The sequence below is a fragment of the Pteropus vampyrus genome, unplaced genomic scaffold, assembly GCF_000151845.1.
Source record: "Pteropus vampyrus isolate Shadow unplaced genomic scaffold, Pvam_2.0 Scaffold16, whole genome shotgun sequence".
Taxonomy (NCBI): domain Eukaryota; kingdom Metazoa; phylum Chordata; class Mammalia; order Chiroptera; family Pteropodidae; genus Pteropus; species Pteropus vampyrus.
The window spans coordinates 7,503,648-7,517,221 of record NW_011888797.1 but is presented as its reverse complement, the minus strand read 5'-3'; the positions used below and the strand labels follow the sequence as shown (position 1 = coordinate 7,517,221).

Sequence of the window (13,574 nt, the reverse complement as noted above, 5' to 3'; positions counted from 1 at the left end):
GGCTCGGTGCAAGGCACTGGGGTTGAAATTAGAGGCTGACCCAGTCCCTAGAGGTAAACTTCTTGCTGCGTAAGAAGTGTTAGAGACCGCCAAGAGAATAAGCGTCTGTCCAGGTACAGGGAGGACCACGAATGACAAGAGAGCGGCCCTCTGTGAGCCCGCTCCCCCGCTGTCTTAAACACTCTAGTCCTCGACACTGCAGAAGCCACACCTGGGGCTTTTCTCTTCCCTCTACATCCCAGGCTCGCTCCCACCCCCACCCCCCACCTCCGGTCTTGCTTCCCACTGCCTGCGCCACCCTGCCCCCAAGTGTTTAAACTAAACGTCTGACCTGTGGCATCTTCAGAAACCTTCCCTGGCCCTCCTCAGCCTCAGGTAACCCTTTGTCACTCTCTGTGAGGAGCCCTATTATCTTTTCATCGGGGCATGTGTACTATTTACAATTATTGGGTTCACATAAGTTGTTTTTCAGCTTTTTTTTTTTTCCCCTAAATATAAGACCAGGAGATAAGATTGTTAGACTAGAGGCTTTGCCTATACCGTTCACCTCTGGGGTCCCCTCCCCCATTATAGAAGCAAGCACATAATAACCACATAATAAATATTTGTCGAACGAATTGAATGAGAGAGAAGAACGATGTGCCAGGTGAAGGCAGAGCAGATGAGGGAGTAGAGAGCTCGGGGAGAATGTGCTGGTAGTTTGTGTACGAGAAAGGAGGCACCTGGGGACAGGGACCGAGAGTGGAGCTGACCTGGAGGGCCTCGGCCATGCTCAGAGTTTAGACTCCACCAAAGGGCTTTCATCCTGGTCGGATTTACATTTGAGGGAAACTCCTCCGTGTAGAGAATAGGATGAAAGCGACAAGACTGGAGGCAGGGAGGCCACTTAGAGGCTATTGCCAGCGTCCCAGGCAAAAAAGAAAAAATGACAGTGGGGCTGTGACCTAGGGCAGCAGCAGTGGGGACAGACAGACAGCAGACGGATTGTTTTGTGGGCACTAAGAACAGCAGAGCAAGTGCAGGTGGCCGTCATAAACCAAGACCGCGGGTCCCCGTGCCCTGCTCCAGCCAAGTTCCTCTGGCTGAGCCGGCCTGCAGCAGCAGAGGCTGGGAAGGCGGGCGTCTGCAGCACTGCACCCCAGAACCCGTCTCGTAGGGGGTCTCACCTCCTGGGCCTTTGTTATCTGCAAACACAACCAGAAGGAAAGGCAAGATCGTGGATCCGGCCCCAAGCCAGGTGCTCCCATTTCCGTGGGAGGAGGTCACTTAGCACTGTGCACAGATGGTGGTCGTCTCCAAGAAATGAAGTCAGGAACCTCCTCCTCGGACTGCAGATCCCAGGTGGGCAAATTCTCCAATGGCACTAAGTTTCAAGGCTCGGACATTTAGTCATTCAAACAATCACCATCCTCAGGGCTAGTGATCCAGAGCGAGCATTGCAGATCCAAGCCCTGCTCTCACAGTGCTTGTCTAGTGAGGGAGGCGGACAAGCAGGGGGTTGCTCTCCACTGTGATAAATGCCGAGATGGCGGGGGAGCTTGGAGAGCACACAAGAAGGACATAGCACACCCGAGGAGGAAGAAGGTGCATCAGGGAAGACTTCCTGGAAGGGGCGAGGTTTGAAGAATGAATAGGGAATGAGGGGTGTGGAAAGTGAACTCGGAGGGAGGAAGCAGCACAAGCGGTGGAGACCTGAGGTGAACAGAAAGCGTGGCACGTTCAGATAAAAGTGAAGGCAGTGTGAGAACTAAAAGGGCTGGAACGTTCTTTTTCACATCATTTAGTTTTTTTCACTGTGAGTTTTCTCAGATCACTCATTTAATAGTCATGTGACCTCAGAGGAGTCCCGTGAATGCTCTGAGCCTCAGGTTCACCATCTGATAAATGGGGACAGCGACGCCTTTGTCCTAGTGTTTCCTGGATAATTTATGTTAAATCACCAAAAAAGAAGGACTTGGCACCAGCAGCACCGTGTTCATTGGGATGCGTTTTTTCACACACACCACAGTGTCCAACCCATCTGGTGACAATTCGTGTGTGCCACAAATGGGTTTCAGGTTTTATTAACCTTTCTTCTAAGAAGGTCTGGCAGAGAAAGGAACCTACAGAGTCACTTAGAACTCTGTCTCTAAAGTACGTGAGAGCTGTGCGTTTGCTCTGGGTCGGGCAGTCCCAGCAGAGTCTTCCACCGATCGGGAGACAGCAGGTGGGAAGGAGAGGACTCGAGCTTGGCCTTGCTGCCAAAAGCATAAATAAATTCAGAAAGTCAAGGGATTCATCTCTTCGGTGAGGAGCTAAGATGCGAGAACAGGCCTCATTTTAGAGTCTGGTTAGGAAGAGATCAGGTTCCAACGGTGTGGTAGAATGACAGTGGCTAATGGGACGCAGCCACTCCTGTGCCATGGTGTGTCCAGGCATCTCTCCCCAGAACCTGTGAGTTAATTCGTATAATGCAATAAGCATTCAGTAGGCAGGCATTAGTTGTTATTAATTGAAATAGCGACGGAGGCTAGAATTGTACACCTTAGCATTTCTCTCCCTTTCCCTCAGTAACCCAGCCCATGAAGCACATCCAGGAAACCCTGGGACACCGCAGAGCACAGTTGGATAATCACAGATATTCTCTGCCTCCTAATCCATGCAAAAATCCTTCTACAGCATCCCTAACAGGCTTGCATCTGGCTTCTGCTGGAATCCTCCCAAAGACAGGGAGCTCACCACCTCCAGGGCTTACTCCACTGTTGGAAAGCCCCAGATGCTAAGCCATTCTTCCCCATGTTGAGCTGAAATCTTCTCTTCTGTAAGGAATCCATTAATCGAAGTCCTGTCCTCTGGAGCAAAAAAAGGACACCTCCTGTTGTCCCTGACAGCCTAGCAGAGTGTATAGCACGTTTCCATACAGTATATTATTCAGAAACATGCAACTCTCCCTAAGCGTTGTATTTACAGAGTGATGTTTTCTCATCAAGAAAGCCTTCCTCCACCTAAGGGAATCTTCCAGAAAAAGGAAGCTCACCTTTTTAAATGCAAAACCATTCAAATACATACATTTTAACCAATTTGGATGGGAAGCTTGCTAAAGTACATGCCCTTCCTTTAGTCACCAAAGTATACAACACTCAATTTACAATTTTCGATGACTAAGATTGCACTGGGTAGGCTGAGGGGGCCAGGAATTGACCAGAGCAGGGAAGGTGCTGTTTATCCTGGCAGGAAATGGCCTCGGACTATCTGCTGCTTATTCTGCAGCTTCCTTTCTGACAGCTGTCACTTTCAGTTCGTCAGCTTCAGAACAACCCTTTCGGCGCTCACCTCCCTGTTCATCCTTTCGCTGGCAGCCAAAAAAAAGAAAAACCGATGGTATCGAAGTCAGAAAGACCACTGGTAAAAGAATTTTCCACTGTCGTGTTAGAGGTTAAGTTATGAAACACAGCCGACATCCAAAAAAAAAATGCAAATGAAAGGAAAAAAAACAACAACAACAAAAATAGACACCAAGAGTTTTCACATTTATATGGAATTTTAAGTCAATAGACAGCGTCTGTCGACTTAGAGCTTCCTTATCCTGTGTCCACAGCAGACATCACTAATCAATGGCCCCATTCTTCCCCTCACCACCACCCACCCCCAGGCTCTGTCCCAACCCCAGTATCCTTGCCCAGGCAGTACTCCAGGGAGCCAGTACCAAACTCCAGGCGGTGACACAGGAGATGCTGCAGCCAGGGGGAGCAGCCTTGCCCTAGACATGATCCACTCCCCTGCACTGGGACGGCTCTCCATGCTGTTCCAAGGCCTTTCTCTGCTTCTTCAGCCTTTGACAATTGGAGATTTCCTGCAGGGTCATCGAAAGGGAACAGCTCTAATCTTCACCACAGTTGAGGGAGGCGGGCATCGGAGTCACATCTCACAGATAAGGAGAACCAAGCTCAGAGGAGATGAGTTGCTTGCCCACAGTCACACACCTCTGAAGTCATTGGGCCGCGATTTGACTCCAGGTCTACCTAATTCTAAAACGACAAACCAAGGCCGTGCTTCCTAAGTGGATCTAGCTCCCTATTTAAAGTGAACGTAATAATACTCCAAGTCCTTCAGCGACTCTCCCAGTTGTTTTTTACTTGTATAACCATTCTTACTCTTTCAGACCCCTGCAAGGTGGTGGTTATTTACTCTGTTTTATAGAGGAGGAAATGGAGGCTCAGAGGATTGAAATCATAGAACGGTTTGGCGGCAGCACTATAACTGGTATCAAGCTTGACTCACAGCTGAGCAGTCTCTCTACAAGCGTTGAAAACACTCCTAGATCTGAAATGGCGATATCGCCCTATCTCCCAGGGCTTCATTTTACTCTGGAGCACTTATCACTCATCAATATATTCTTGACTTATTTGTTTTGTCCATCATGCCTTCCCCCATTAGAATGAAAGCTCTGTGACTACATGGATTTTTATCTGTTTTATTCATCAATATATCTTTATGCCTCAAAGATTGACTGCCTGGCACCTGATATGTGCTCCTCGAATTTTGTCGAGCAAATGAACTATTACACATCCTTTTCTTGAAGCATTTGTGGTGTGCTAGACAGTTTCTTGAACTTGAAATCAGAAAACCTGGCCCCAGGACTAGATCTATGACATTGGAGATAACCTTCACCTTCCACAAGCCTCAGTTTTCTCACCTGTCGAATGGTCATAAATAACCGCAGGCCAGGCTGTCGTGAGGGTCGAAGGGGTTAAGGTATGCGGAAAAGGGTTAAGGTAGGCGTTATCGTTTTCTGCTGGCCAGAAAGCTTGTCCTGGACACCATCCCCTCCAGCTGCTCTGAGGTCCTGCCTCATTAAGAGGATGGCTTCCAAGCCCAGCTCCCTCTTGCTGCAAGGGTGGTGGGTCACCTGTGAGGCCCCTTTCCCTGCCACTGAGCCCACCAAGAAGAAAAGCCAATCACATCACCATGGCTCAATTAGAAGTTAAAAATAAGACACATATAAACAGATTCTGTAAACACTTTACAGCATCAGCGTACACGGCAATGCCAGGGAACAGATGGCTCTGTGGAAACAGCTGTATGCCAGAGAAACCCCCAGAGAAAAACCAGAATGTGTTATTGCTCTCACGTGTGAGCCGCGTGTCACCAGCTCTTTAATCACACGGTGGGCAGCGGAGCCCAGGGTGGACAGTGCCCAGAGCCCTAAGACGGGCTACCGCCCAAGGCCGGCCTCCAGTGCCCTCCACCAGCATGTTAAACTCCAGAGCCTAACAGATCAAAGTGTTTACTTGCCTGGGAGGCCAGGAGAGGGGACAAAAAAGAGAGCCACAGGGCCAGGATGTTCAGCGAAGTCCGCACCATGGACACGCCACTGTGACCTGCTCTGTTCACGTCCCGCTCCGACTTAACACACATCCCTCTTTCACGCCCCTAGATTCTGGTCGTACTCTAACCTAACGTGCCAGGCGCTCCGTCTCCTTGTGTAATATGCAAGGGGCGGCCCTGGAGTAAGACTGCCTCGTGTAAAATCTTAGGAATACTGAAGATGGGATTTCGGGCCATTTACTTAAACTCTCCACGCCTCAGTTTTCCCATCTGTGAAATGGGAATCGTAATTAGTCCTACCTGACAGACTTCGTGAGGACGCAGCAAGGTAAGACAGATCAGGAGTTGAGATCAGTGTGGCACAGAGCACGTGCCCTCCAAAATGAAGTTTGTATTAGGATGACCTGGTATTATCATTGTTCACTTGCCTCTTTTCTCCCCTACTCAGACTGCGAATAATTTAAATTGTGAAGACTTTAAGTATTGGGGTTCATTCCTCAATCTTAGCATAAAATAGGGGCCTATGAATCGCGTGTGAGGTACAATTTGATACCGGTAGCCAGGAAGGAAACCAGGCCTTTCCTTATTTCCTTAGAGCCTAGGTCCGAGCTGGGCAGAGCTGAACCTTTGCTGAACAGACCTAACCCCAGGCCTCTTCTGAAATCCCACAAAAGAATGAACGTGGCCCATGGTTGGGTTTCCTTGGTGAAAATGTTTTGGGTTCCTGGAACTTTGTTGATTAATATACACAGCAGGCAACCAGGAAGCTTATAATCTTGCTCTGTGTGCTTTAATAACTTAACTGCTTCATGGAAACCACAGGAGAGAGCCCTGAGGTAGGTAGGTTTCAGGAGATGTGAGTTAAAGCCCCAGCTTCTCTGAGCCGGTCCCTGGTGTCCTGGTTTCTTTACCCATCAGCTGAGGGTAACGGCGGCAGCCCTGCCTGTCTCAAACAGACATGGGGACGAACAGGTGAAGTAATGGATATGAAGGCCACGGAAAGGTGAAAGGAAGTCGAACATGTAGAGCAACATTCTTGAGTGTTATTTTATCCACCAGATGTTTCTTCCTGTTGTTCTAAGGCACAAGAAGGAAAAATATCGCCAGGAGAAATGGGTGGCTTCAGCGAGCATCCTTACTTGGTCCACTGTCCTCTGTCTCCATCATTTACTATCTAGTTCGAGTGGGTGTGTTAGTTACGTTAACACAAGCAGTTCTAAAGTGGTCCCAGCGGGCTAGAAGCTTATGACTCAATCAGTGTTCCTGATTGGCAGGTAGCTTTTCTCCAGGGCCCCAGACCCCTTCCATCGTGTGCCTCCTCCCTCCATGGAGCCTTGGACTCCTGTACCAGAATCTTTTACTGTGGCTGACAGAGTGAGGACTGTGCATGAGATAACCTTGAGTGTGGCGCCTGTAGCAGCTCCACTCTGCCCTCAGTCTGCTGAGCAGAGCTGAGCCACACAGTTACCCTAAACTACAGGAAGGCTGGTAACACAGCCTGGCCGTGTCCCCAGGAAGAGAGGAGAACGTGAGTGTTGGTGAGCACAGGTCTCTGCCACCAAGGGGAACACATGCCTCCAGTGCTCTAGAGTCATAGAATCATCTGGCATTAGAACTAGAAATGGCTCCAGAGGTTGGCAAGGTGTCATAGTGACTTGATTGTGTACAAGAACTCAGAGGACTTCACCTGGAGGAACTGTCTCGGCTGCTCGGTTCACTCATTGTGTGACCTTGAACAAGGGACTAAACCTTTCAGGCGATGAATATCTTCATCTTTAACACAGGACTGATCATAATCCCTTACCCAGAGAGTCGGTCTGAGTCTTACATGAGAGCGCGTCTGCAGCTACCAGCAAATGTGCTGGTGGAGAGAAGCCACCTGGCCTAGTGAGCGTGTGATCCGTGAGTGTGTTCTATGAAGCCCAGATGCCTTGTCTTGCTATAGAGTGGCAGAAAAGACTTTCTCGAGGTCACATCGAAAATGAGTGTCAGAGGGATCAGATCCCAGTGTCTAGTTTTCCCCATAATCTCTCTCTCTCTCTCTCTTTCTCTGGTTTTTCCTGACTTTGAACAGACGTCCGTTAGGCCAGAACCCAGGACACACTTCCAAGCCCTCCGAATCCTCAGCCATCATCTCTCGCAGCTCGGAGGTCAATCTAGGCCACTGTCCTTAAGGGTGAGAAGAAATAAATGCAAACTGCTTAAAGGACCATCTTCCCTGGAGTCCAAATCTCCCTTCGCCTCAGCTGGCTGCCCAAAGAAGCAATTTAGCAAATGCACTTTATCTCAGGAGAAATCTATCTTTTGTTTCTGTGACTTGCTTGTCAGGCGTCCCCTGCTTCCCCGTGGCCAAAGTGTGGGTGCAGTAGCATTCGAGTGCTGTTAATGAGAGCTCTCCCTCCAACTCGGTGTCTCCCTGGGGAAATTGCTAGTACCCTGGGTGAAAGGGAGGCAGTTTTTCAGCTGCTCAGAGTCTTTCCCCTTGAGATAGCATCAGCCATGCGGTCGGCAATAAGCAGCCCTAGATTCGAATTTGAAAAGGCACATAATCTGATCATAATAGCATGGCTAGGGTTTGTGTAGCACTCTACAGTTTACAAAGCACTTTTACATGCATTCGCCCATTTCAGAAAATTGCAAGGAATCAGTTAAATACAGAAAAACAGAAAGAAGTCAATAAAATCCACCGCTCAGAGGAAAGCTTTAACACTGTAATGTGTTCCCCTTGGCCTCTTCTCTATGCGGGTTTTTGTCTGTCTGTCTGTTTGCTGTATTGGGACCAGACCGCATACACATTTTTATGGTCTGCTTTGTTCCTGGAGTATTATATCTTCCACCAGCTCATTTGATCCTCACGTCCATCCCCAGGGAGAGAAGTAATTGTGTTGTAAAAAGGTCAATGGTTTGAGGTCCAAATACTGGATTCTTAATCCGGTCCGCTTCTCTCTAGCTGTGTAACTGGCAGGGTACTGAAAGCTTCTGAGCCTCAGTTTCCTCTTCTGTAGAATGGAGACGTATGCCAAAGGACTGAATTAATAAAGCAATGCACCTGAAAACATCTGTCACGTGCTTAGTCCGTATTAGCTAGGCAAAGATGCAGTCCACCATGTTGATGATAATTAAAGCTCACGGAAGGCTTCCTCTTGGTCCAGAGTCTCATAGATGCTGACACTATATGTCTGACATCATACCTGATGTCCTTTCCACAGTACTGAATGTGATTGTAGACAACAACGTTCCCTTGACCCTACCCCTTAAGCACTGAGATGGCCACAGGGATGCGGATGCTACCGAACTACATCATGGACANGAAGCTCATAGAGGCAGGCTGCTTATCCCCCAGGAGAGCTGGTAGACCCTCCGTGCTAGGGCAGGCCCTACTTTATGTTCTAATAGCACTTTTATTGGTCTCTGTTCCCTTTCTTATCATGCAGTGGCTATGAGTACATCTGTTACAGGCTCATTGAATGTACAAGGTGCTCAGATGTCCTGGGGTCAAGGGATTCGGAAATGAATGGGATACAGCTCCTGCCTTTAGGAGTCCACTATGTGCGTGCTTTTCAGAAAATGGCTCTTGGATCCATGTACCTTGGAATGCCTGTGTGTGCACAGAGGGGAAGAGAAAACCCCCCCCACACACACACACACACACATGCATATCTCATGTTCTGGTCATGATAAATAAACTTCTTTGAAGCCTCATCAAAGAAGGACCCTTTTCTCCGCGCACATGTGCCTGGCCACACACACGTTCGCACACACCCACACACATCCACACACATCTTCACACATCCCCGCTCCTCTTCATTGAACTGGAAGCCATGCACTGTGTCAACACATTAAAAGCTCAACACAAAACACACACACACACCCCAAACAGCCTTGCTTTTGCAAAGAACTTTACAGATGTTTATTCCCTAAAGGGGAGTCATTGTTTATGTTCTTTTGCAGTGTGAGTGAGAAAGGGAGGGTGGGTATCAGCTAGTTAGGCATCTTCCTAGGAGGCATTTTGGTTTCCAGGCGTATTTGGATTCCTCCAGGAAAAAGACATGGAGACTGTTTCTGACACTCAGCCAGCCCCGCCTTCCCTGCCCTCCAGACACTTGCCATGCCATCTCTTTCAGGTGATGTTTGAGGACACAAAGCACCCACCTAGGTGTCTTCAGGGCCCCGGTGTGTCTCCCTCTCTCCAAATTGTAATAATATCCACCATCATAATAGTGTCTGCTGTGTCTTTACCTCACTTCAAACACTGCACCCTTTACATGCAGAGTTTCTGGAATCTCCCCACAATCCGCAGGTAGTTATGGTCGTTATTACTGTTATTATCCCCCATTTTATAATTGTAGAAATTGAAGCTCAGAAAGGTTACGTAACTCACCCAAGATCATACCGGCAGGAGTGGGTAGACCCAGTAACCTCGGCCTCTGTTGATGGAGCATCTTTCCTGGAGAGGCAGCCAGTGGTAGAGGGACACAGACCCAGGTTTGACCTGCCTAAGTGACCTCGAGATCTCGAAGCTGCTTTCTCCACTGGAAAATGAGGCTACACGTGCCCCACAGGAGGCTCTAAGGAAACGGCATCACGTGTACCCAGCACCGTGCTCGGAGCCTGGCATGTGTTTGTTTGCTGTCCCAAGCCTTTTCTGTCATCGCAGACCCTTGAACTGCAAATATTAGAACAAATAATGGTTCAAGGATGATCACCTTCTCTGCATAACATTAAGGACACAGAAGGAAAATTAGGAGGCCATGCCTTAGCATCACAGTGAGCACTGTCTCCCGTGTGCAGCAGGTACTTCTCATGCATGTAACGCAGGAATATTGAGCACCTGTCATGCACAAGGCACGGTGCCGGAGGCCATGGAGAAGTGTCACGACCTCACCAGGGAAGTTGCCCTTAAATAATTTCAGTCCAAGCTAACAAGTGCTTCAGTGGAATCACAAGTTGAGTGCTCTTGGAGCGCAGAGGGGAAATGGGCCAGCTCTACCTGGCAGGGCCGGTAAAGGGCCCACAGTGGAGGTGTCATCCATGCTGACTCTTGAAAGGTAAATAGCAGGTCTCCAGGTGGAGAAGAGTGAGTGGGGCGAGGAAGAACACGTGCAGTCGTGGAGGTGTGGCAGGAAAAGGAGGCTTGGGGAACACAGAGAACATCACCGGTGCAGGTACAGAGCACGTGGGGAGCAGTGGCTCAGAGAGAGCGCGTGATTATCCGCAAGCATCTGGGTTTAACCCTGCAGGACAGAGGGGTCACTTGGCTCGTAGGATCTTAGGTGGAATGAGAATTCCAGTTTCTCGGCCTTATACTGTTGGCACCGTGGCAGTCTTTAAATAGGCAAGGACATCAAAGGGAACTTGAAAAGCTAGAGTGTCCCTGATCACATCCTTTTTAACACTTAAAAGTTTTCGATAGCCGAGCATGTCTCATAGATCGCTGGATCTCAGTGATTCCCTAAGCAGCATTTAGAGACATGGGAATGACTTTGGAGTTGAACCTGGCTGTCTGGAAAATGCTACAGGCATTTAGTGGGCTGGGGCCCAAGAGGCTGCCCATCCCCTGATGTGTGGGACAGGCTCACATAATGAAAAAGCACCTCACGCAAAATGCCAGTGATACCCCCATCCGTTATCTGTTGCTCCAGATCCATAAAGCCTCGGTGGTGTTTATCGAGGCAGCTCTGCTGATCTTGGCCGAGCCGGTTCCCATGTCTGGGGCAGCGGGGAGACTGTGCCCTGCTCTGGGCGTCTCTCACCCTCTGGTGGCTAGCCGAGGCATTTCATCACGGCGCTGGGGGAGGGTTGGCAAATGTGCCCTCCCTCTTGAGACCCGGCCTCGGGATTGGGGTGTCACAGCTTCCCCTCCATTCCATCGGCCAAAGCCAGTCACAAGTCCAGGTCAGACTGAAGCGTCAGGGAGGTAGGCTCTGCCTCTTTAGTAGGCGGCCGTGGAAGTCACGTGACAAAGGGTAGGACTATCGGGAAGGTGGAGAACTGGAGCGATAAATGCAGTCGTCTGCCGTTGCTCACGGCTTGAGAAATAACGCCAGAGCTGCCCTTCGTTGTCACCTTTTTGAAATTTGATTGAAAACCGCAGAGGAAAACGAAAACAGCGAACCTGCCCTTCTGTGTTTGACCACCAGCGGCGTCCAATGGTGACAAACTCAGGCCACAAGGGCCAGGCTCCTGGGCCCCCCGGGCTTTCCCTCTGTTCCCAAGCCTCCTCTCCTGTGTTTCAGCTCCAGAAGCAGCTCTCCGAGCTGGATGAGGACGACCTGTGTTACGAGTTCCGGCGAGAGCGTTTCACTGTCCACCGGACCCACCTGTACTTCCTGCACTATGAGTACGAGCCTGCTTCGGACAACACGGATGTCACCCTGGTCGCTCAGCTCTCCATGGACAGGTACGGCAGACGGGCCCCGCCCCCCGTGCAGTCCCCTCACTGCTGCTCATCCCCTGATCAAGTGGAGACGGGAGAGATGTCCTCCCAGGCTAAGCACATGGAAGCCTGACGTTATAGGGCCAGTGTCTCACCCGCATCCCAGCACTGAAAACCAAGGGCTCTTGTATTTTGGTGCTGGTGGTGATTTTGAGGATGGAGAGAAGGATTGCTTCTGGGAAATGGAACTCTCCTCAGATTACCTCGAGGAAAGGAGGTGCGTTATAGGGAAACACATAGGCCGGAGCCACAGTCGCCACTGGAAAGCTATTGCTGTTTCGTTCCTTCCGCGTGTATCGATGCAACAAACATCCATTGAGCTTTTATCAGGTGGCACTGACATGACCCTTGCTCTTACGTGGCTCACAATCTAATGCACTGGTTCTTGGCCGGGGCCACATCGAATCACCTGGAGAGCTTTTAAAACAAATTCACATTCAGGCTCCGCTGCAGCCCAGGTAGGTAGGAATCTTTGTAAGGGGGAGACCTTGCATTGTTTTGAGTTTGCAATGTGCAGCCAGGGGTGAGAACTTGAGGCTAGTGTATGAACAACCATAGACAGTTAAGTAAAATGGTTATAACTGTGGTAAGTGCTTTGAGGAACCAGAATAGGTAATCACGTCCAGCGGGACCTTCTTTAGCTCACGTGATCGAGGGAAGTCTTTCTAAGGAGGGGACATTTCTGCAGAGACCTAAGATGAGAAAAGGAGTCAGGTGTGCGAGTTGCCGAGAAAGAGTTTTCCGGGCAGATGAAGTAGCAGGTGGAAAGGCCCTGTGGCGGGAAGGGGCTTGCACACTCAGAAACCTGTGGCGGGAAGGGGCTTGCACACTCAGAAACCTGTGGCGGGAAGGGGCTTGCACACTCAGAAACCTGGCAGAAGACCAGTGGGGCTGCAGTATAGCAGGAGATCGAGAGGAGAGTAGCTGAGATTAAGAGGCTAAAACATGAGAAACTCCTAAAATATGTGGACTTTATTCTAAACATCATGAGACGTTATTGAAGAAATTTAGACAAAGTTGTTCGATCTCACTTATGGTTTTGAAAACATCTCCCTGGCTGCCGAGAGATGAATGGATTCAAAGCCCCTAGGTCATTCACTCAGGGCCACATTTTTCTATACCTGGCTGTCCCGTGTGCCTCTCTCCCACCTCGGTTGATCGGTTTCCTCTTCGACTTACAGGTGGCACACAAAAGCTGCCCTCGTCCCAGCTTCCTTCATGTCGTTCCCCACTCAGCTCCCACAGTCAGGGAAGGAGTTCGATTGGTTCATTGTCTCTGAGCCAGCTCGGATATGTCTGGTCAGCGTATAGATGCGATTTCATGGGGTCATTTTGAGAATTAAATTACTTACTGCCTATAAAGTGCTGAGAACAGTACCTGGCACACTTACTAAGTGTTTAATAAATGTCAGTTGTTATTAGGAAGGAAGGAAGGAAGGAAAGAAACTGAAGGAAGGAAGGAAGGAAGGAAGGAAGCAAGGAAGGACGGACGGACGGACAAATGAATGAACAAGCACGCAGACATGAAAAGGTTTGCATAAAAGTCTGGAGTTACTGTGGAGTGAGTGGATCTTTGCATCTGGAAGCATCTGGGTGGGGTGGGACTCGTGGAAGCAGATCCCTTGCTTTGATTCCCACCATGTGTTAGTGCATGATGGTTCGAGGAATTAAATAGCTTCACTGGTTAGTGGTTTCCTAGAGATTCCCAGCCTCCAGTCCCCCTGTGCACAAACACAGATATTGCTGACCATAACAGGTAACAGGGAAAGACAGAATGACAAAGGGGAGAGGGAAAAGCACGGAGGATGTAGCACCAGCTCCGATCTTGACC

At 49.4% G+C, this 13,574-nt stretch overlaps 1 protein-coding gene across 1 annotated transcript in view; it reads left to right on the top strand.

Moving 5' to 3' along the window:
• Positions 1-13,574, top strand: part of LARGE1 (LARGE xylosyl- and glucuronyltransferase 1) — a 387,690-nt gene that overhangs the window by 340,441 nt on the left and 33,675 nt on the right. Inside the window, exon 10 of the mRNA XM_023527353.1 lies at positions 11,544-11,707. Within this exon, the coding sequence (XP_023383121.1) occupies positions 11,544-11,707 (164 nt within the window). The remainder of the gene's footprint in view (positions 1-11,543; positions 11,708-13,574) is intronic.